This window comes from Oryzias latipes, chromosome 12, assembly GCF_053564925.1.
Source record: "Oryzias latipes strain Hd-rR chromosome 12, Olatipes_Hd-rR_3.1".
Classification (NCBI taxonomy): Eukaryota; Metazoa; Chordata; class Actinopteri; order Beloniformes; family Adrianichthyidae; genus Oryzias; species Oryzias latipes.
The window spans coordinates 26,328,249-26,346,697 of NC_136248.1; the positions used below are offsets into that span (position 1 = coordinate 26,328,249).

At 38.8% G+C, this 18,449-nt stretch overlaps 1 protein-coding gene across 2 annotated transcripts in view; it reads left to right on the plus strand.

Moving 5' to 3' along the window:
* The window catches only part of fibcd1b (fibrinogen C domain containing 1b), a 177,350-nt gene extending 162,150 nt beyond the window's left edge, over positions 1-15,200 (plus strand). For both annotated transcript variants that reach the window (XM_011481524.4, XM_004074532.5), the window contains 2 exons: positions 7,518-7,697; positions 11,989-15,200. In XM_011481524.4, the coding sequence (XP_011479826.1) occupies positions 7,518-7,697; positions 11,989-12,254 (446 nt within the window). In that variant the 3' untranslated portion in view covers positions 12,255-15,200. The remainder of the gene's footprint in view (positions 1-7,517; positions 7,698-11,988) is intronic.
* Positions 15,201-18,449: the final 3,249 nt, after the last annotated feature.

Here is an 18,449-nt window from a genome sequence, read left to right on the forward strand (position 1 = left end):
TCATGTATGTTTATAATTTCGATTGAATGTTTTCGTACATCTGTTTCTAAAGAACTAAAATTGGCTTCCAGGTGCTTCGAGCGTGGATGTTGTTTTGCTTCTCTCATAAAGGAGAGACGATACTCTTTGTCTGCCTTCTTGATCTTTATTATTATGATCCAGATTAGGTTAATGTCAGGCTTTCACTTCTGGTGCTGTTTCTGACAGCGGCGAAGGCGCGCTGTCATTAGCTTCATGACTCCCCTGTAAGCAGACATAAAGGAAACCATAATGACACGGATCGTTTAACGCCAGTGAAGAGTTTTCCTCTTTCAATGTGCAATCAAGCTAAATGAGATCCCTTATCTGTGAAGACATTTATTGTTCGAAACGAGATGCCCCTTTTGGTATTAATATTTGTCTCATTTTCAGGTAGCGCAAATTATGTGGACACAGGATGTTTGTGGATAGTCGTCTTTGAAATGGAAGCTCAAAGAACATCCTGCACAATCAAAGGGTGTGATTTGATCTGCAGAAAAATAAAGATTGGCAGAGCTCAGTTCAGCTTTCGCCTGTTGGTGGCAGTAAAGTGAAAGTCCCAGTAGTTGTCACACACTGAGGGGTGTGAAATGTGTTCTCGGGATTTGACTCAATCCCCTAGAGGAGCGGTGAGCTGCAGACGCAGCTGCCTTCTGGAACCTTATGGTGGTTTAACCCTTCAATCCAGCCCCTTTTTGCTGAGTGCCAAACAGGGAGGAGTATTTGGTATGACTTTACCGTGGATTTGAATTCACCGCCTGCCAGTCTGAGGGTGGACATTCAATCACAAGGCCACTACTTCAATGTATGTCAGTGTTACAGACAACAAAACCCCAAATGAAAGTGTAATTAAAGGGCCCCACCACTCAGTGGTAATAATGCACCAAAAATATGCTGATCTGCCAATGTTGGATCATTGAAGAAGAAAAACTAATTTCAGAACAAATTATTCACCTTTTTTATTTGCAGCAATGTAAATATCCATTGTTCATTTTTATGAGTGAACCCAGTTCAAATCTTCTTGGGTTTTTGTTTAAAGCAGAGATGGTCAACAACAAAATATAAAACAAATAATTAAAATAAAATAAAAATCATGATAGAAATTCACACAAAGAAAAAAAAATCATGTCAGGTGTTTTTTGTGGCAGTTACTAAAACACTGCTCTTTTAAACCAAATGAAAGTAAACTAAAAGAAAAAAATGTTTGAAAAGAAATAGCACTTGTTTCAAAGTCAAGTAGATTTTGTAGTGTTTGTTTTAAAATACCTTTACATGTTTGTAAAGTCACAAAACTATTTAATTGAAGCACTAATGAAAAAAATAATGCTAGTTAGCTTTGCTCAAATTATATTAATCAATTATATTCAAAATTACATTCATCAAAGGTATAATTCATAAAAAAAAAGAAAGTTATAGGGGTAGAATACTGTTCTTTTGCTCACACCATTTTAGAAATCCATATCTGGAACGGAATCGAATTTTGCGTCGCCAACCAGGATCACAATCCTTTTTCCCAACGATGCAAATCTGGAAAGATGTTGTGGATGAAACCCTCTATCTGAAGGGTTTAGATACAGTTGGCAATATCAGAAAAAACTACTCGGTTCTGTCTGGTCCAACCAGTATACAAATATAATTGATATCAATAAAATGTAGCTTCAAAGATTAGCTTCATATATACAAACATACATATTGTGTGTCCAAAGATTAATAACCCCCTATTGTAATGATAAAATATGTCCGACACAAGAGGCCTTCATCTCTTAATTTTATAAAGTTAAATAATCAAAATAAAAAAGGCAAAACTGCCTGAAAGGAAATTATAAACATTGTGAAAAATCTTACTTGAGATTGTTAAACCTGAACAAAGGAGAGTCTAACAGGGAAATTCTATTTAGCTAATTAATATAACCCGACAAAAACTGTATATTCTTTTAGTCAAAGAACCATTTTTCCGTATTTTACATTAGTTTATAAAATCAGTGAGAGTTCACAGCATTTTGTACCTTTCTGCTTATGCATGGTTGTGCAAGGAGCTGTGACGTACGATGTCATATCTGTTATTAGAATCGGTTAAATACTACATTAATTTCATCTTGTGTCTTGTTACATCGAACACAGGAGTTCAGAGCTTTACACGACTGCAACGCCTTACTGTCTGCACTCGGATGTTAGCAAATCAGTTAGTTTTTCCTGAGCCCCGGCGGAGCAATCAGCATGTTAATACTGAAGCAAAACACCTTAAAATTCTCTCTTGTATTAGAACTCATTTTAAATAAGCCAACAATAGCTTTTAATTAACTGAGAGTTACACCTGAGTGTTTGGATTTTAAGCAACAGTCTCTGTTGTTATTTCAGTCATCTTGCTTTTTAATTATTCTGAATTGGAGTCTCGCTGAGATTCTCTGGGGCTTTAATTAGGAACTGAATTAAAGTTATGTAAATACATCGAAAGCTGCACCGTCTTTAAATAGAGTTGCATTGCGTTTGCTATTTTTTATTTTATTTTTTTTCAGAGGGGGAAAACATCCTAAGACTTTCTTTTGAAGTTTGTCGTAGCACAACAGGGCACTTGTCCCTGAAGAAACTCTGAAGTATTGTTACTTTTTCCTCAAAAATATCCCTAAATTTCCCCATAATAACAATTACTGTGACTGAGCCAATTTAGCCTCACTGACAGAGACCTACGATGTGCTGCATTTTGCTTCGGCTCTTCTGTTCTTTCTTCCCTGAGTATTTAGATTACTTAATGCTTGAAAGAGACATGCACGGGGTATGAGCTTCCTTTGAATGCAAAACTGCTCATTCTCCTCTTCCAGTTGGCTGATCTACATTAAAAGCGAAAAGAACAGGATCAGCCTCCCATTGGGCTGGACTAAATCCAAACTAAGTGCCTTGGCCCAGACTGTGAGCTCCTTCCTTGGAATAATAATGGGTTCTTTCAGCTGTGTTTGTCATCAAATTAGCCCTCCACTTCAGACGCGGTGCCTTTTAGAGAGAGCGATGGAATTCAAATCAGGCAAAGTCAAAGTTTCATTTGCGCAGGTGATGATTGCTGTAGGAGGTAAAATGACAGCACTCAGATTTATTGAATTTCAGTCCTCCATGCCGTCTTCTTTCATAGTGAGACTCGTGGCAGGACAGACAATGGAAAACATGCAAAACTACAAATTGCTGCATATGCTTTACACGCACTCAATCCAACTTTCATTTCTAAAGCCTTTGAAGCTTCTCTGTGTGCACAAAGCTTCTCAGATATGTATATAAATATAGGTATATATCCATATATATATATATATATATATATTACTTTTTCAAATAAAAACCTCATGGATTGCACATCAATGTGCATTTGGGGCTTTTAAGCCAACTTTTACTTGTTTGAATTTCATTTTCCAGATGTTCCAACACTCAGGTAGGGCTCTTCCTGCCTCTCTACATTTGACACGCTGTTGCTTCATGATGCCTTTGATCAACCCAGGAGGGGGAGAGCTGCCCAAGGAAGCATCATCACTCCAACACAGCAGGGGGCGCCCAGAGCAGGAGGGAGCCAGGAAGAATAGACGGAAACCTCTTTAGCCTTAGGCGCTGTCTGCTTTACACTGGGGCTCTAAAAGAATTTCAAATATGTATTTCGAAGAGTTCTGTAAAGAAACAGCAAACAGACAATTGTCGAGTCCGACATATGCTTAAAAATTAGCCAGTGGTCACTAGTACAATACAGCTATAACTTATGGAAAACCACGAAAACGGCCTACGCTACCTTTTTTTTTTTCATACGTTTTTTCTTATGTTTTTCCTAAAAGACCAAGTCAGGTGATACACAGTCATTCGAGCCTACACCTCTCATGCATCATCTGTAACTGACAATTTCAACAATCGCAAGATCCTTGAACTACATCCGCCTGCGCAGCTGCAGCCAGGCCAACCTTTTCCTCAAATGACGATGTCAGTTTTAGAGTTAGACCATGATTAAAATGATCAATTATTATATGAGAAGGTCTTCTGGTATTGGACATTTTTTCTGACAAACTGCTTTGTTTTTTGCAGGACAGTAGGAAAATGAACAACTTATTGTAGCAGACTGAGTTGGGCTGGGAGGCTGTTTTGGTCCTGCCAATGTCCGGAGCTCAGTGAACGCAACACACAGAGTCATTGTGGCTCTGGGTTCTGTCATTCAACCTGTTGTCGGAGGTTTGGTCTTATGGGGTTCAGTTACTGGCTAATAATGGAAATAACGGTAGGGGGGCTGGTGCGTGAGACATAATTAAGGCGTCTGTAGAGTGTAGCTCCACCAATAGATCAAAAATTGACAGCAACAAAAAAAAAAATCAACTTTTGTGCAGCGTTTCGGTTTTATACGGCGGTGGTTACGGCCTGCTGTAACCAAAACATAAAGAGACTTAAAACAGATTACGTCTCAGCGTCTTAGTGCAGGTAAGGGACGCTATAATTTGTTATCTCGTTATTATGACAAAAAGAAAATTGTTTTCTTGTGATAACGTGATAGTGGATGTCGTTATCATGACAACACTGTCAAAAAAAGTAGGGTAGGCCAATTTTGGCTTCCGTAGAAAACAGTAAGATAAAAACATAAAACTTGAGTAGGAAACGCATTTGCAGCAAATTTGATCTTTTTTTCCTTGTTTTAAAAGATGTTTTTGTGTTTTTCATCATTTACTAAGTTAAATTTAGTTTTGGCAAAACATTCAAAGAAATTTAGAGTAGTTGCTAGATGACCCATAGCAAAAAGTATTACACTTGAAGTTTAGTATAGTAAGCACCTGAGTATAAGTGTGGCAAGTCTACTATGGACCATGTATGTGTAGTGTAGAAAGTATACTAACTTTTAAGATTACAATATATTGACATATATAGTATATAAAAAGTATATTTCAAGTATACTGCCTCACTGCTAGTGTAGACTAAGTATGTTGTACATAAGGGAAAGAAGAATAAAGATATTAGATACTTTTTCTTGGAAATCAAAAATGCAAGTTTATTTTCAACTGATTTCTAAATCAGGTGATGAGCCAAAATTATTTATCTGAAATGTCTATTGACATTCATTATGAAAGCAGCTCAATGGCCTAGTGGTAGAGTGGTAATGCTGTATGTTCGAACTCAAAATTGGGTCATACCAAAGGCTTTAAAAATGGGACCTAATTCCTTCTTGCTTGACACTCAGCATTAAGGGGTTAGATCAAGGGGTTAAACTCAGCTTTCTCCCAGCGGATGGGTCAGTGCCAAGAACAAATTTGACAACTTGTCTTCCCCTTAAAATTAAAGGTATTGCTGCTTTTGAAAACTATGTTACCTACATGTGCAAAGCAGAGACATTTTTGAAAAACACTGAACTAAAAGGTAAAAAAAAAAAAAAAAAAAAAAAACAACTGTGAAAATTTGGTTTAAAGCCCTTTTTGAAAGATGTGAAAGCTACAGATAAATTTGTAACTTGGGGTGTGTTCTGAATGGAAAAATCCTTTGTTCCGGATTGAGACCTGAACCTTGTGTTTGTCATTAAGCAGACCATTCTGTTACAGATCGGAGCTTGTAAACAAAACCTTGTGACTAAAAATCTCTTCCCTCATTGGTTAGGAATTACAAGGGGGGGCAAAGCAACTAGAGACAGAAGTCATGGAAGTCCTGCGCTTTGTAGCCCGTCTCGGGGTTAGTTCATTAAAACGTTATATATGACTAGAAGACATCTCAGACGGCACACTGATACGTATTTATGACATATAAATTGTTGGAAAAACAGTAAAAAGCAATTTGTATCAAGTTAAAAGTTGTTTTGAGTCTGAATTCATCCAATCACATTTCAATGAGAGTTATTGTGGTGTTGTAGCACTATTTCAAGAGAATTCTGTTAAGGAACTACACTGTAGTTTTTTAGGATGACATCACAGCAGAGTTTTCGGCTGTGTTAAAATAAAGGCTCTAACAAGTAGCAGTTAGACCGTTTTTTTTCCCTATTCGATTACATGACAATTGTTGCTTTACATTTGTCCGCAGCTCATCTGTTGCTATATTTATACTTTGTTTACATCACTTGATGAATGGCTACAGTGGCCGATTTTGGTTCAGTTGTTCCGTTCCAGGAACAGATTGTATTCAGATTGAGGGATCTTAGAGCGCACCAAAGCTCAGTCCTATTAGGAACGAACGGAGACAACCTCTAAAGATGGGTCAGAGAGCGGTTCCTGGTCCCAGACCAGGGTCCGCTTGGTCGTATTCAGACTGAAAATGTGTTCCGGATTATTGGGGGAAACGTACTCTGGTTCACTTAAAGCAGATCAAATGTGTCCAGTCTGAATTCACCCTTAGACATTGCAGATGTCATGGAGGCTCTACCATATTGCATATATAATTTATTATCCAATATATGCCTATTGGTCAGTTTAAAATAAGATTTTACCTATGAATCTGATGCTTTGGAACTAAAATGCCTCTTGCTGCAAAGAGTACAGCTTATTTTGCAAAGCAAAATGTACATAACATGACTATTGACAAATAATTTGGTAATACGGGACCACTCAAATTGTTTGAAATATGGCCTTCCTTCACAGACTCTCCAAATGATGCATGGTGGTGGAGGAAACATGGTTGGGAATTGTCTGCACCTCAAAGAGTCTTCTATTCCTCTTCAAACTCAAACCTTTTTGGTTTGCAGCAATATGCTGACCTTTTCTAGTGGAGAGGATCAATGGTTTATTAGCCTATAATAATGTTTCTCTACTATAGGACAATATGAGATTTTTTTATGACAACTTTTTTCTGGACGGTATTCATCTTAACACAATTTGAAATTTCAGTGTCATTTTAGTCTCCAGCATGAAATTTGGAATGAAACTAAAAACATGAGCTTTGTCTTACCTCTTCTCCCTTTAGTTTGGAAACGAGACCCCCATTGTGTGCAAGCAATGTGTAATGAGGGGTGAGGCTTGCCAGGCTAAATGTCCACCACTGCAAGAAACTAGTTATCAATAAATAATTATGCTTAAAGTTAAACAAATACTGTTGCAGTAGTTTTTTTTTTTGTTTTCTTTTCTTCACCTGTTTTTGTTGTGAAGTTTTGCATTGCCTCACAGCAAGGTTCAAACCCCGGCTCTGACCTTTCTGTGTGGAGTTTGCATGTTCTCCCCATGCATGTGTGGGTGTTCTCTAGGCACTCCGGCATCCTCCTACTATCCAAAAAAATATCTCATTGGTTATTTGGAGATTTGAAATTCTGGGTGGGAATTTGTTTCCCTGGGAGAGACGGTAGCTGGATTGGCTTCAGCAACCCAGTGAACCTGAAAGGGACTTATCTGGTTCAGAAGATGGATGAATGAATGGATGGATGGATGGATGGATGGATGGATGGATGGATGGATGGATGGATGGATGGATGGATGGATGGATGGATGGATGGATGGATGGATGGATGGATGGATGAGAAGCTGAGAAGATACAGATGGGTGATCTAATGGTTTATTCTGTCTTCTTTTTGCATGCAGGCTTAAAGCAGATCCATGCACTGACCATCCAGGCCAACTATGAGCTTCGTATCGACTTGGAAGACTTTGAAAATAGCACAGCATACGCCCAGTATGGCACCTTTGGAGTGGGCCTCTTCTCGGTGGACCCTGATGATGATGGATACCCTTTGACCGTTGGCGATTACTCCGGCAATGCAGGTAACTAAGCCACTGAGTAAACTTTCTAATTACTGAACCCATTTTTTTTTTTTTGCTGGGCTCTACTTTCCTTCAGTGAACTGCTAAAACAGCAGAGGAGCTAAACTCCAGATGTCCTACCAGCCTGTTTAATAATGTTATTTTTGCGCAGCAGAAGGTGTTTCCACTTGTCAAACCATGCAGGCACTTGCGTGGTTAGAAGCTGCGCTCTAACAATCAGATCCAAACCACTTACCTGTCACCTTGATTAAATTAATGCCAATTAATTGCGATGCTTGACCTGCAGCGTAAACAAAAAGCTGCTGCTGAAATGAAGAAGCAATTTAAAGAACCTGTGGGGAACGCTGCACTGAGAAAACACAGCGAATGGGCAGATATATGAGATATTAGGCATGGTTAAGGAGGGGTGGAAAGGAAGGAGGTGAGCTGGCAGGAAACCACTCGGTGAGGAAGAAATGGATAAAGATAGCCAAGCAATCAAGGTGGGAAAACACAACTTAAAAAGAAAACATTTTACCTTCAGTGGGTCCGGCAATAATCCCGCCTTGCCTGAATTCTACTGGACTGAGGAAATCCAAACTCTCCCAGTTGCTCATGCTATCATGCTGCCTCCCCCTGTGTATTGCTGCTGTTAGATGCACTTTTGTCACTGTCCTCTGTGGCTGCCCTATGATCAGCTGACAGGTGCTCATTTGCACTGGGAGCAGCTGGATCCTAATGGGCATCTGAGAAGACTGCCGGCCCCCAGTCGTCAAGGTGACACTCAGCACCTTTTAAATGAGCCTTTAAGCGCTGCTGTTGTTGCTGTTTTTTGTCTCTAGACATCCATGTGTTGACACTATTGAGCTGTTACTCCTCTGCAGATGTTTTTTTTTTTTGCCCACTATCTCTATACTTCGAATGTCAGACAGCACACTACAGGAGTATCGGACATGCCTGTCAAATTATTTTTCCAACTGAGTGGTTACCATAGTGATGCCAAATGGAAAGTAGAGTGGGACAGAATGAGAGAGTAAGGTGCTGGGCAGCTATATCCTTGGCAATTAAGGGCTGTTTGATCCCCTTACAGGCTCTTAGCCATCACCTGGTGGCTTTCATCCTGTTCACAGCTTTGTCCTTCTATTTACTTGGCGTCCCAGTGCAAAAGAGTTTTGGATGAAAGAGGATTTGGAGGGGAGAGTGTTGGTATTGCAGTGCATGCCAAGAATTTTCACATCCATTTGTCAAAAACTTCTGGTGTTAACCAAAACATGCAAGCATGTTACTTTTGTTTAGCTTTTAGACCTCTCATGCTGCGTTCATACTGAGCTCAGAAACAAGTGTTCAAGCGAACACTTTCAAGCACAAGTTTTAGGGTGCATTCAGTCTGGAAAAGTCTGTTGGTCTAGACCAAGTCCACTTAATTAGGTCCCAATGGAGACCTGAACCTTGCCTTTGTTCTGTATTCAACCAAAGCTAGTAAACAAAACCATGCAATCTAATCTCTTCAGTCATTGGTTGGGAATTATGATTTTGTGTTCACTTTACAATTACCTGTATGAAGCCCATTGAGACGACTGTTGTTGTGATTTTGGGCTACATAAATAAAATTGAATTGAACTGAATTGAATTGAATTGAATTGAATACGAGGGCGGGATAAAGCAACAAGCGAAAGAATAATGGAAAGCCTACGCTTTGAAATCCTTTGCGACATAATTCACTTATTCCAACTTTATATTTCCCTGAACATCTGTAAGCCTCTTCCAACTGAGTTCATGCACTAGTACCGGGTAGCGACATCCCAGTATGAACACAGAACACTAAAAATGTGTTCAAGAACCAGCGTTCAGCACATTCTTCAACACGCTTCTCATGCCCTGTGTGTATAGCTTTAGAGCAATAGTCCTAAAGCTTTTCTCCTTTATGAGAATTCCCCAGTGAAAGATCTTGAAAAGGTTTGAAGATTCTTCCTGTTTAGCAATTCGATTGGTCGGATCAAACATCCAAGTCATGATTAACTTGTTGCACCTTTGCCGTGTGGAGGCTTTTACAAATTAAACTGTAAAAACTGAAGTCCAAAATATGTGATCAAGTCAAGATAAGTACGTCTTCTTTTGTCGGCTTCAATACATTCAATAACTGAGACGTAAAAAGATGAAACCACTGGGAATGTCTTGTTATGAGACATAAAGGTCACAACAGAATCTGGGATGAATTGGCTGTAAAGCTGTCTGACCTCCTGCTTTATAAAGAAGGAAGAAATACCCCTGATAGTTATGGAGCTTTATTTTTTATTCTTCTTCATGACTCCGTTTGTTTAATGATTAGTTGAAAAGTCGTGCCATTTTGAAGTAAACCGCTGGTGAATACGACTTGTCTAAGGATTTCCAAGGCTTTTATTTGAGTTTTGTTTTTTTACTTATTATTTTTACACATATTTTAAATTTGGCCTTGCTTCAATACTGCACATGGAGCATTTACAAGCATGGGATGTTATTTTTCTATCACATTTCCCATTTAAACTAAATAGAAATGGGACCAAAAGCCTGGAGTCACTGCTCTTAACTATATCATCATTAAAAAATTGGGACTGAATTAAAAAAAATCTGTTCAGACCATCTGATAACTTCCTTATAAATTCCATCTGTTGACATAAATACACTGACAGTGTTGTGCGTACAACAGAGGTTCTAAAACACTTGTAGTGGAACCTAAAATTGACCAAAGATATATTGTAAATTTATGAAGTGTAAACATCTGATCTTTTATTATTTACCCTATTGTACATTTAGTATTCTCCTTAAACAATAAAAGATGTAAAAATGACTTAACGAACTTTAACCCACCAAGCTTCAGTAACTGCAAAAAGTTAACAAAGCACAAACAGCTGGAAAAATCCTGGAGTGATAACCCTCATATTTTGATCCTTTACACCGGAGCTGTCGCCGATGTTCTAATAATGTATCCTACCTCCTGAGAGTTTCATACCCGAAGCACAAAATGTTAGATATAACCATCCAATTGTCCTACCTTATCAGAAAATCCCATTTCCCTCTTTGTTTTCTTTAACATGTTTCAGCAAAAAAACATAATCTATTAATGTATGTTTGTGTAATCCTGCATTTTTTTTTATTAAAAAGTCTCTGGAACTGAACCTCTCAGCCAAGATTTGATTGGGAATACCTACCTTCACTCACACACACACAAAGAGAGAAAGTGGACAACCAGATAGACAATAGAGCAAGTTACTGTAAATATCATTTTTAAATTCCCCCCGCTTTTATTGTTATTCCCTCTGTATTGCCTGCTTCTTTTGTAGTGGACAAACACACCACTTCTGTCACGGTGAGGTGGCTCGAAAGCCGGTAGGACCCAGAATGCAGAGGCGGAGGCACACGGTTCAAGGGCAAGGGGTTTAATAGAAACAAAAAGCGCTGCAGAGCAGGATGACAAAACAAAACTAAAACTTACTGTGGCATGGCGAGGGACAAGGAACAAGGCATGAACACCTTAACAGGGGTAATGGACCAACACAGGAGGAAGGCAGAGACAAGACTTAAATACAGACAGGGCAGACAAGACACAGGTGGACACGATCAGGGCTGATGGGGACCAAAGGAAGTAAAACTCAAGAAAACAGACAAGACAGGAGACTTTCAAAATAAAACAGGAAACAGAAACAAGACAGAACAAGGACCAAAAACAAGACAACAAATTCAAATCATGACAACTTCCTCCTCTGCCTTTCATGTGCCTGCACATTTGCAGACACAGCAAGTGTCTGGGCAAAATGTCCTTCAGGTAGCACAAATATACAGGCGGTCGCCAAAGCTGAAAATTATGACGTAATTTCAGTCTGCGGATGCGCATTGATAGTGGGTTGGAAAATTTCACAGGTTGGAAGGATTCACAGATAACCTGTGACAGTATAATAACACATTTTTGAACTACTGTAACTTCTTGACTATTTACGCAATTAATGTAATTCCAGTGGATTCTGATGAGTTAGTAAAAAGTTGCAGAATGGCACAAAACCGCTTTTCTCCGCCTCAAAATACACTGGTTTACGTTGATAGCGTAAACACTTCACTACTGTAAAGTGTTGAAGATTTGTTATCTTCTGGAGATCCATTGGAGTTAATTGCGTAAAGGATTTTGGTAATTTAAAAAATGTCAATACTGAAGCAATTGTTCTGGTTTTGAACCGTTGAAAAGCCAATCAATCATTTTTTTTGGTATAGTTGTATGTACAAATGCTTTAGCTGTCTTGGTTTCTATTCTTGCATATTACATTTTGTGTCTCATTTACAGGTGATTCTCTTCTGAAGCACAATGGAATGAAGTTTACCACCAAGGACAGAGACAACGACCAATCGGAGAACAACTGCGCCTCCTTCTACCATGGGGCGTGGTGGTACCGAAACTGCCACACATCCAACCTCAACGGCCAGTACCTGCGCGGCCAGCACACGTCCTACGCTGACGGTATCGAGTGGTCCTCCTGGACTGGTTGGCAATATTCCCTCAAGTTCTCTGAGATGAAGATCCGCCCCACCCGCGACCCTGACAATAAATAAAACTGACAGAAGAGGTATAAAAAAGAAGAGTAAAGAAGACATTTTTTGAAACATTATAAACAATTTCTGACAGCGACATGGAGTCTTGATGTTTATCCACAGAAAAGGACCTCTTCGGATTTAGTTTAGTTTGCCTCATGGTGTCTCTCCTCTTTCTAATTTTCCACCAGTCAGCAACTACTCACCCCGTCTGCCTTCATCCCCCTTTTTTTAAAACATGTTTGGCCCTAATGCCCTCATTTTGGATCTTTCCGTTGACAAAAAAAAGCTAATCAGATCATCAGATCCCAGAGCTCTCTGTCCACAGGGCCAGCTTTATCCAGGCTGACTTGGTGGATCAGCGTTGGCCAAAAAAATCACACATACACACATAAGTGATTTTTTTTCTTTTTTTTTTTGTGTGTGTGTGATTTTGACCTCCCATCTGTGCTGACATGGCATGTAGCTGGTCTTCTTTTCACTGTCCATCGCAGCAGAAGCTGTGACAGGGTTGCCTATCACGTTACAGAATATGGCTCGCCCTTCTCGGAGTACAAGCAGGAGGTACTGATTCGGAAGTTTCACCTGAAGAGGGGGGAAAGCACGGCGGTGCAATATCCAGTTCCATTTTCTATCCTTCATCCGTGTGACTGAAACCCAGCTGGAAAGTGGCAAGAAGTGCAGAGAGAGCCTCGGATAACGAGAGAAAGAAAAATGAAGAAACAAGCTGTCAGGAGTACAATTGGTCAGAGAAAGGGGAAGACGGAGCATCAAAGGGCAGAGAGGAAGTGGAGAGAAAAGGAGGTGCAAAAAGGATGAAAATGGGGGGGGCAGAAAGAAAGTGGTGGATCTTATTCATCTGACTTGGGCCATTAGGGAGCATATTGGGCACTTTGTCTGATCTGCCTGCCAGCTGAGGAGTGGCCAATTCATGCAACTCTCACAGATGGTAACCCAGCACTTTGCATGAGTAGGTGTGTGCGTTTGAAAGTCTGCGTCTCCCACAGACAGACAGACAGACAGACAGACAGAACTCTCCATCAGCTTCCTGTTATGACTTCAGACACACGTCTTGACCGAGCGCAGGCAAACAGAACGATGCACAGCCGGCATACTTTCACTCCATCCAAATAATTGGGGAAATAACCCAGCATGGAAGCTACGCTCTGCATTAGAAAGGAGACGGTTTGAAAGAGACTACAAAAGAGCCAAACCTGTTAGGAAGATGTGACATCCTCTGCTTCAAGCTCTTTTGTTGTCTTCTGTAAAGTTTTATTCTCCTTTCCAGTGGGTTTATTATGGGATTTTCTTGTGTGACACTGTTTTCTGCTGTCTTGCAAACACGGTAAAAGTTGCTGTCAAATAGGATTTGAAGCTCTGAACCAATTTTCTTTCTTTCTTTTTCTTTTCTTAGTAGATTCTATGTGTCACAGCAAAGTCGGGATTGCCTAAAGCTAAAAAAAAAAGATAACAATAATGAGAAAAAGTATTGTTTAAAAAAAGAAAAGGTGGTTTTCTTTTATTAATCAATGATTTCTTTTGGGATGGTGTAAGAAAAGCTTTAAAATATCTGCAGATTTTATTGTACAGTGTATGACTTTTGGAGCATGTGAATCGTTCCATACTATGCTAAAACACAGAAACGGCTTAAGCACACGGACAAAACTCAAAAGAAGAACATTTCCTCGACAAGGTGTGCTGCTCTGACGGCTGGATGAAGCACACTCTTTCAAATCTGCAGCACAAAAAAAAAAAAAATGGTTTTATTTTTTCGGGGGGGTGTCAATGTAAGCTGTTTCCAACTTTTGTGGCACTTTAGCTGCCGGTCTAGAAGTAGTGGTCCTTTCTGGTTTCTGGAAAGTTCTCATGAAACAAGGATGCAGCTTTTGGTTTGTGCAGAAGTACAGTCACCACAGCTGCGCTCTCGCCGCCCAGGACTGCATGACGTCGCACCTCCGAGCTGCTGTGAGGGTTTTGCGTCAGCGTGAACTTTTAACCTTTCATCAAAGCACAGGCGTCTCGGAGGACAAACTTTACAGAGGCTACCATGGCACAGAGTTTGAGCTATCGCATTGGAGGCTTCTGCCAGCTTCTTGAGCTGGAATGGTAGGACCTCACACGGGGGGAGGGAGGTGCGAATGTGTGTCACTGCTTGACATGTTGGGCTGCACAAGCGCGTCTCTGTGCGCGCACACACAGGAGGCTGAATGTGTCTCAAATGTGGATTTTTTCCAGTAATGTGATGTACAACCCGCCTTTCCCTGCTGTTTGTGTTGATAACAGAGAGATTTACATTATTCTAACGAACTATTACTTATTGTGATTGTGAATCCCGTTAGAGTGGACACCACCCTCTGGTACTGTGTTGAACTGCGCCTGTAAAACCCACTCCCCAACTGTTCACAGCCACACCACAATGTGCACACTGTATGTGTTAAGGCTTTGTTGCCCCTTGTTATTTGAATGTGCAGACATGTATTATTTGCCATAGCCCTCTCTGTGTTCCGGTTGAGTGAATGCCTTTACAGTCGCTCAGTCTTTCCCTGCTTCAGCTTGCTAAGTCTCCACTGGAAAAGAAGATAAAAGACTGAAATCAGAGGCTTTAATCAATCCCAGTTATCTTACTCATTACAGAGCATCAGGCCCCGTCTTATCGATGCCCCAGGTTCCCAAACCTTCTATATTTCTTAGTGTGTACCTTCCTAATTGCCTTAGCTTCAACTTCTAATCCCCCCTTTCTTCCCAGGCTCCTAAAACATCCCTACTTTTTTTGTGCAGCTTCCAATTCCCTCCCTTTCCCCCCTCGTTGTTGCTCCCGCTCTCATCTCCGTCACTAACTATTTTTTTTTCTTTTCCTTTTTTTTTTCAGTAAAGTGCTATAGATGGTTTTGTTGAATCTTGATACTGTGTTTTAATGTTCCTGTCAACATTTAATAAACATTCACATTTTATAAATGGAGAACATAATGAAGTGTGTCATCTTTCTTTGTATGAGTGCGTGGTTTTTGGCATGCAGAAGGGTTCTCTGATGTATGATTCTGATGTGTTGAAAGGAAGATTTTTTTCTTTTTTTTTCTTCTTTTTTTTAGAATTTGCAGGATTTTGAAAAGATGTTTTTGGAGCCATAAAGTGTAATCATGTTTGCAGATGACATGTTAATTGGATGGAGGCTGCAAAGCAAAAGCAGTCGACTACAAAGTAGTATTTTTTTTTTAATTTATGCTGCTGAACAGCCTGTGCAATGCATGCTGGGGAAAATGCTCTAATTGTTGGGCACCAAACTGCAGAGAAGCTGTTTCTCTCAATAATTCGCGTATCAACTTCATAAAAATACATAGTTTATATTAAGTTATGGGTAAAACTATCAAACAAAATTATATATAGTATAGATTTAAGAAAAATTCTACCTGTGGGAGGCAGTAATGTGCAAACTACAATCGCCCTAAAGTGCCAATTATACCAACAGTTCACTCTATGCAAAAACATATTAAAGATCACAATGAAAGTTAAAAAAAAAAAAAAAAAAAATCAAAAACAACAAATCATTTTAAAAATTAAAACAACATTTCAGAAACCAAAACACAAGTCCATACAAGAAAATGTAATAAAAATGAAACGTTTCAGAAAAGAAAAGTAAATTCCAGAATTTAAAATAAAACACAATAAGAAACCAGAAAAGGGAAATTGCTGATTTGACGATGACTTTTGATTTGTACTGTTTGAGATTTTTTGAAATACTTCTTCAATGTCCAAAAACTAATAAAAATGAAAGGAGCTTACGAGTATCGCGTCATGCTAAATGACTTTCTGTTGAAATGATGGACAAATGTCATCATCCAATCAGTGATGTCTCACAGTACCTTTTCCGGTTTCCATGAACAAGTAAAAAAAAGTAATTTTCAGAGATCAAAACCAATTGTTAAAAAACAAAACAAAAGAAGAAACTAAAAATACGATCATAAAACTATGGACATTAAAGATGCATTTGAAAAAAAATCAAGCATTCAATCAAGTGTTTAATTGTTTTAACATGTCATTTTTAGTACTGAAAATTACTTTTGTTTTCCTAAACATTTCAATTTCATTACGCTCCTTTTTTTTATTATTTTAGAATTGTGTTTTGGTTTCTGGAATTTTCGTTTTGACTTTCAAAATGATATATACATATTTTTATTTTTGGTTTTGCTCTTTTAACTTGCATTGTGATCTTACAATATACCAAAACTGTGTATTTGGTATATAAAAAGGTTTTTCAAAATAAACTTCACACAATTAAGTACATTTTATAAAATTTTAAAAAGAATAAAATATGATATTGTTACTTTAGTTCCTGTCTCATAATATGACTCTCCAGTGACATTGTTAATTCAATATGAATTCAATATGAACACTGTTTTTCTGTTGTCGAGGTAAAAAAATCTCACTTTAAAACATTACTAATGAGTAAGACTGAACAACCTGGGTGTGTTGAGCCTAAAAAAAACACTATTAAATAATTTTGTTAGATTTGTAGGCATTCTCCGGGCACTCCTGCTTCCTTCCACAGTCCAAAACTATATGTTGATTGGAGACTCTAAAGTGTCCCTTTGGTGTAAATGTGAGTGTGTGGCCCACCAATAGACTGGTGAGCTGTTCCCAAAAGGGGATCAGAAGATACATGTGTGGTTGGATGTTAAGGCAAGTTATTGGTGTATTTACATTTTTTAATCATCTTTTCAATCAATTTAAATCATTCACAATTCTTTTTGTTCATGCAAGGTGTTTGAAACATTATTACAAGCAGTAAATTTTGATGTGCGGTTATTACAATTGAGAAAAATGTGTTGGGCTGATATTATTAATATATTTATCGTCAAAGTTACCAGTTGGGCTCTTCTTTTTCTCTGAAACTTCCTGTTCTGGGACAAGACTCTTGATTAACCTTTTCTGCTATGAATTTATGGATCTGAAACCGTTTTGAAGTGCTCTCGACTGTTCTCCGGCTGACAAGTAGCAGCAACGCCTTCCTCTGATAGATCATTGATGATGTCTGTCCTCCTTTGTATTTAATTAACACACACTTGAGCGCACCAGAGAATCATACACTCACTGATGATCATTCGTTCAACTGCGTTTGATTTGCAGCAAATGACTTCTGCTTGTCCTCTCAGTTCTTAAAGAAGTTGCAAAAGTGCCCTCAATTCTTCCACTTCTGCCAATTGGCTTTGTCTGTTTCGTTGACTCATGGCAGGGTTTCTATATGTAATATTTTCATCTGTTGTGTAAAAGCGGTTTGTTGTTTTCTCACGATACAGTTTCCCGTTTTTCTTTTCTTGTATAACCCAAGGCAGTTCTGGATTTAATAAACATGACCTATTTATACTTTTTCTAAATAATCTATAAAAAACTTGACCAAATGACTCTGTAAGCATCGAAGGTTCTGCAGTTCTGCAGAACTCACACCTCATGTGTGCTGACAAGGACCAGAGGACAGGAACACATTACACCCATTTTAAAATCGCTGCATTGCTCCATTTGTGATTCAGGATTGATTTGAAAGTTCTTTTATTGGTTTATAAACATTTTTATGGTCCCGGGTCCTCATCTGTCTGATATGATTTTACAGTAGGGTCCTGAGGTCCTCTGGTCCAGTTCTCTTGGTTCTTTCTAAAGTTAGAAGCAAAATTTATGGCAAGGCCTTATTCGGTTAATACGGAACTCATCTGTGGAACAGCGTCCCAGAGATCCTCAGGGCAGCAGAGACTGTTCATGTTTTTAACCCTTGTGCTATCCTAGGCACTTTAACGTTGGGAGTTGGGTCATCTAGACCCACTACTAGACAGTGCGCTGAACCTTTTTTCTTCAATGAATTTTGATCTTCACTGGTGTCCATGGATTACATGAAATCTTTCCACCTTTATCCACCTTTGTCATGGTAGGGAGAACACGCCAATGTAAGAGTGGGGTCATCTAACATAGCAAAAGGGTTAAAAGAAGACTCAAGACTGGCCTTTTGAATCTGGCTTTTAGCTGAAAATCATTCATATTTATTTGATAATTAAACATTTTTACCTATTTTTTCATTTTACTGTTTTATGCGTATTTATTTTATCTTCCCATTAAGGTCTATTCATTTCATTAATAATAAATATCTGGTTTATTTTTTTTTTTGTATTTTACTCTTTTTAGATAATATGAAGCACTCTAGCCTCACAGAGAGAAGGCCCTGGTTGGCAC